Source organism: Notolepis coatsorum (genome assembly GCF_963971535.1).
Source record: "Notolepis coatsorum genome assembly, chromosome: 6".
Taxonomy (NCBI): Eukaryota; Metazoa; Chordata; class Actinopteri; order Aulopiformes; family Paralepididae; genus Notolepis; species Notolepis coatsorum.
Window position 1 is genome coordinate 10,927,520 of NC_140170.1, and position 6,278 is coordinate 10,933,797.

General features: G+C 37.1%; 1 protein-coding gene across 4 annotated transcripts in view; it reads right to left on the reverse strand.

Annotated features, from left to right (window-relative positions):
• The window catches only part of LOC311230580 (CMP-N-acetylneuraminate-beta-galactosamide-alpha-2,3-sialyltransferase 1-like), a 51,550-nt gene extending 46,522 nt beyond the window's left edge, over positions 1–5,028 (reverse strand). The window contains exons 1-5 of one of the 4 annotated variants that reach the window (XM_084316901.1): positions 4,910–5,028; positions 2,834–2,942; positions 2,655–2,699; positions 2,207–2,255; positions 1,429–1,703 (exon numbers count right to left, since the gene is read on the reverse strand). In XM_084316901.1, the coding sequence (XP_084173027.1) occupies positions 1,429–1,674 (246 nt within the window). In that variant the 5' untranslated portion in view covers positions 1,675–1,703; positions 2,207–2,255; positions 2,655–2,699; positions 2,834–2,942; positions 4,910–5,028. Of the gene's footprint in view, positions 1–1,428; positions 1,704–2,206; positions 2,256–2,654; positions 2,700–2,829; positions 2,943–4,909 lie in introns of all 4 variants that reach the window. The other 3 variants (XM_084316899.1, XM_084316902.1, XM_084316900.1) reach the window with 3 other exon arrangements.
• Between the last annotated feature and the right edge of the window lie 1,250 nt (positions 5,029–6,278).

Sequence of the window (6,278 nt, forward strand, 5' to 3'; positions counted from 1 at the left end):
TGTGTACTGCCTAATATCTGTGTTGGTACAATTATATATAAAACGATATATATTTTAGCGACTAGCCCACTAGCGTCCTGCTAGTTAAAGACAGCCGAGGTTGAGTAGTTTCTTCTGATATCACTTTCAAACTCCAAGTGATTCGTTGCAATGTACACGGAAATGCTGCGTTGTGTTGCAATGTACTACATGCATTTGTCTGAGCGGGGCGAAAGGAAAGGCGCATTACCGTACTGGCGTGCGGTGACGAATGCGGAAGCATTCTTGCACTCTTCCGCTGGCAATAAGCTACACGCCACGCGGACACACACACACACACACAATGGAGCCGTGCTGCCTCTTGTGATTGGTGGAGGCGGGACCAGGCGATACAACTGATTGACAGCGGAGGCGGCGAATGGAATGGCAGACGGCACTCAGATGCAGAATAACAGCCAGGCAATGAGCCAGGTAGTGAGGGACTCTGGAGAGATCAGAGAGCGAAAGTCAATTAACGTTGATGTCAAGATGGACAGTGGAAGAAAGAGAAAGGGTGGAGGAGAGAGGGATAAAACAAAGAAAAAGAAAGGCCCTTACAGGAGAGAGTGGTTAACAGTATTATAATAGTAAATAGAAAAATTTGTTGTGCTCTTGCTTTTTTCTTTTTGAAGGTGGAGAGAGTAGCATTGCTAGTGCCACAACAGTTTTATTTTAGGTCCATAACAGTACATTGTACTATTGTTGGCTCATTAGTTTGTGATTCACATGCACTAAAATTCACCAGAATGCAGGAAATTAAGTCTTTGTAACAAAAGAATTCCTGGTGGGGGACCCCCAGACCCCCCGCTTAAAAAGTGGCCTGATTGGGGCTATATTTCGCGCTATATCTCCCGGTATGAATTATTTCCCCAGTCCGGCCCTGGGTATAGAGATATGAGGATAGAGATGAGACTGACTCACAGGGGTATAGAGATATGAGGATAGAGATGAGACTGACTCACAGGGGTATAGAGATATGAGGATAGAGATGAGACTGACTCACAGGGGTATAGAGATATGAGGATAGAGATGAGACTGACTCACAGGGGTATAGAGATATGAGGATAGAGATGAGACTGACTCACAGGGGTATAGAGATATGAGGATAGAGGTAAGACTGACTCACAGGGGTATAGAGATATGAGGATAGAGGTAAGACTGACTCACAGGGGTATAGAGATATGAGGATAGAGATGAGACTGACTCACAGGGGTATAGAGATATGAGGATAGAGGTAAGACTGACTCACAGGGGTATAGAGTTATGAGGATAGAGATGAGACTGACTCACAGGGGTATAGAGATATGAGCATAGAGATGAGACTGACTCACAGGGGTATAGACTCAGAGATATGAGGATAGAGATGAGACTGACTCACAGGGGTATCTGTACAAAAGACATGTCGCTTACCTTCCACCACACGTGGGCGTTCCCTGAATGCTTGTTTTCTCTCGTCAAAAAGGGATCAATAGATTTGTTGAATCGTTTCTCGTTGTCATCTGATATGCATGTATGACAGGCACAAGGTGTGGTTCTGTTCAGAATCTCAGAATACTTGTCCATGAGAAAACTGTGTCGTCCCAACAACACCCAGGCGGTGATGGCGAGGCTCAGTAGACTGGCAGTAAGTAAGATTCGTATGTATTTGACAGTCATCTCGGCTGTGGACTTTATAGCAGAGCAGTCTGTGGATAGCGAGAATATAATTTTTATTTTTTTATCAAATCTTTTTTATTTCTTTTTTTCACATAACATAATTGTAATTGTAGTGCACTTTTTGTTCACTAGGTGTTCACAAAGTGCTACAGGGTTAAAACAGTTTAAAAAAAATTATAATAATAATAATTAATAATAATAAAATAATTCAAGGCACCCATGTCACTGTATTGTTGTATGTTTGATGTTGTTTAAGGTACTGTCTAAATGTTGTAAGTGGATAATTGTAATAAAAAAATTTTGTTAAAAAAAAAGAAATAATAATAATCAAATAAAATAAAAATAGAACATAGTGTGGCAGATATCACCCCCCATCTCATGGATATGTGAAGGCAGGGGTGTAGCTCCAGATTCTGGGCCCCATGAAAGAATGTATCTGTAGGCCCCCAGTGAATGCGAGCGTGCGTAAGCGCGCGAGCGAAAAAAAATTGGCAATTTTTTTATTGATGAAAACGCATAATATGGTTTTTACCTATACACTCGGATCAGCAGTTCAGCACCTGCACTGTTGGTGGGTGAGCCTAGTAAAGGATGTCGCATTGCGTTCATCTTCAATGAATGGACCAATGCAATAGTCTACCAAAGCCCCCCCTCTCTCTCTCTCCCCCCCCAGTGCTGGGCCCTTGGAATCATCCTAAGCTACCCCCCCCCCCAGCTACGCCCCTGTGTGAAGGACAGGAGATATTACTGCCACAGGAGGAGTGGAAGCAATTAGGTAGCTGATTAGTACTGACTGACTTGTCTCTATAAAGAGTGAACAGGAACCCCATCTTCTGCCTCTTACTTCTGACACATACATGTATTCTAAAAGTGTGATTAGCTTCCCTGTCGTTTCCAAGCAGTGAAGCTGGGCATGTTGGGCATGTTGGTTCCTTGCCAGCCATACCACGCGCGACAGGATAAACCAGTGAAAAATTTACCTCTTGATTCTTGATACACACATTCTTAGTGGCTGCCTATCCGGTCTGTGAACAGAGCACATGCACAGTCCATGGAGAATATTCTACAGACTGATCTGTTAAAAGCAGTATGCTGGTCACAGTACTAATAATATTAATAGTAAAAATAGTAATGTTTAGATGCTCAAAGACATACGTACAACTTCTTTCCACTACAACAGCTGCTGCTGATTGAACTGATTGGGGTGATAGACAGTGAGAGTCAGTAGTTGATTGGTAATCAGCCAGTGTGAGAGCTGCAGTTTTGCCCTGACACAGAGAGAGAGAGAGAGAGAGAGAGAGAGAGAGAGAGAGAGAGAGAGAGAGAGAGAGAGAGAGAGAGAGAGAGAGAGAGAGAGAGAGAGAGAGACATACAACAAGACATACCAGAACACAATAATAAATAATGTAAAGAATCATTGAAGGAGTCAAATTTATTTAAATATATATAATAATAATAATAATAATAATAATAATAATAATAATAATAATAATAATAATAATAATAATAATAATAATAATAATAATAATAATAATAATAATAATAATAATAATAATAATAATTAACAGATCAACAGACAATAACTAAAAGACACAATTTGCCCTAAACCCACCCCCACCCCAGTACCTCTCAGGACCAACCATCCCGATCCGATAGTGAGAATATTCTTGTAAATCGGTCTGAGCAAGGATGCAACCTACAGTGGAGCCAGGGATCTTGGCTCCTCTCAATAACACACGAGCTCCCCTGAAAACATGATCTGTGACATTTTGATGGTGGTCTCTAAAATATTGACTTTATGTGCATTGTTTTCTGTATCATCGGATCATGTCGTAAGGCATTCCTATCAGTTGATGTATTATAATTAGTGGTGGGACTCGATTAAAAATTGTAATCGAATTAATTCGAGACTTTATAGTTAATTAATCACATTTTAATCGCTTATCAATATTTGATGCAAAAAGCAACATTTTTCAATTCAAATTAATTTTGGTATATGAGTGAATCAATGAATATACACATACGTTTAAGCAGCAAAATCCTGTTTTAGCTACTACACAGACCAACAGATCAATGCAATTTTTAACAAAGTGCAGCAATTTTAGGAATAATATATATAGCGCAAAGGACCTTTTGTAAACTCAAGCACTTTCAAGGTCAAAGTTAAATGCAGTACTTTCAAGTACATTCCAGAACAGTTGACCATTGGAAAAAACAAACTCTTGATTGATCTCAATTTCTCTTATTACATTTTTTTTTATGAACAAACCAGGCTAAGAAAAAAAAGTTATTTGCGATTTATTATACTTTATACTTATAGCACCTGCATGAGTCTGGTCTCCTTTGAAAGGTAACATTCTTACACAATAAAAAAAAAATCATCATGTGATTAAATGCATAATTATTTTTTACTTTTAATTCTTTCTGTAGTTAATTAATCAAAAATGTATGCAATAAAGTCCCAACCCTAATTTGAATTACTATCCAGCTAATATGCTACTCCTACCATCACCATCCAGGTGTATAGCAGCACTATTATATCATAATAACTTCACTCACTTACTTTCTGTAACCCCGTCCCCGGATTGCAAAAAAGCCATATATAAAAGGTATATGAGGCCCATTAGGTTAATATATAAGTGTATATATATATATGTATATATATATATATGTATATGTATATATATATGTATATATATATATATATATATATATATATATATATATATATATATATATATATATATATATATATATATATATATATATATATATATATATATATATATATATATATATATATATATATATATAAACCTAATGTGTGTCATATACCTCTTATATGTAGCTTTATATTTTATATATATATTTAAAACAACATAAAAAAACATTTAATTTCTAGTTTGACCGTCATTTTTTATTGAAAAGTTCCAGAGCAAGGCAATAGCAGCCTCCTCAGCGTTTTAGGCTATTGCCAAACTGTATAGCTTGCATGTCTATATTAGATGTATTGAAAACAAGTGTGATACATGTAGCCTACTTGATATGAGACTATCAGTGGCTGGCGAATAGCCTTAACATTTGCATTTGGGTGTGCTTGACTTGAGAAGCCACATCCCTGTTAATTGGGTATAATTTTTATGACATTGGTTCAATTAGTTGCCTATTTTTGGATTAACGTTTATTGTGTTTTAGTTGAATATTCCATTCTGAGAATATGAAAATGTTTTCCTACCTGGTGATGCCCTTCTGGGTGGAGGACAGGAGACAGGGCAGCTGCAGTGGAGGAGTAGCTACTAGTGTAATTATTTACTGCCTTTTCAAAAAGGGACAAACAGGACCAATGGTCCGACCTCTCATTCATCAACTATGTTTGTTTAGGATTTCATCGTCATAGCTCATGAAGAGATGGCCAGCTGCCAATAGGATGTTAATTCCTGTGGGAGAGTCTGTGTGAGAATATTATGACTTAATTATAGAACGCACTATTTTTGTCCCCAAATCTTGTCCAGTAATTAAAAAAAGAAAATAATGGTTATGAAATAAAAGGAGAGGACTGTAGTGAAAGTAATGTGTGTACAAGGTTCCCACTCTTTTTGAGAAATAGTTTTCCAGGACATTTACATTTACATCTTTTTTTTTTTTTTTTTTAAGATCCAGGACAGGTCATATAATTTACCAAGATGCCTAGTATCGACACATTTAACCTCAGTTTTATTCCTAATTCTTTTATAATGCAGTGTTCATGATAAAGTGTCGCAGTTCACAAACATTTACATTTTACATTTACATTAAATTACTTTGGAAACAGTGGAGGAGTAGATACTAGTGTAATTATTTACTGCCTTTTCAAAAAGGGACAAACCAAAGTTACACTTATGCACAGGACCAATGGTCCGATCCCTCATTCCTGTGTTGTGGAGGGCCCCCAGGAGCGTGCAAACGAGTTGAACACGTTTTTCAACCGCTTTGACAATAATAACAATCCGACTCGAGTCTTAATATAGATGAGAGATGTCTCTGATGGCATATGTGTAGGAATGTCTTCAGGGATTTTCTCACATTTCACAATCGCTTCTTATTTTTAACTAAACTAAGTTTCTGACGCTCTTAAGTAATAATTTTCTCATAAGCAAAAAAGTGAATGTATACTATTACTGTTATGTAATGCTGTTGTAAATATGCGTTTCAGTTTCTGATTGTTCATTGTACCTCAGTAACTTCAACTTCAACTTCAGATAGTTCATAAAACTTAGTTTAGTTAAAAATAAGAATAAAGAAAGAGCACAATTACAGATGCCAAGTACAATATGAGGAGGTATAAATATATATTCAAATCAAATCAAATGTATTTGTAAGGCCCGACAACACACGTTAATGTCCCCATGGGCCGGACACGTCTTCTTTAAACAAGTCAAGAAGAAACATCACAATAAATCAAGAACAAAACAAGAACACCATAAGGTCCAACAAATTTAAAATAAATGCAAAATAAATGAATGCAACACTCCCAGACATACCCCATGCGAAGGTAAGGAAAAACTCACTAAAACCTAGCAATAGGAAAAAATGCACCACAGGCAATGTGGAGGAGAGAAACCTTA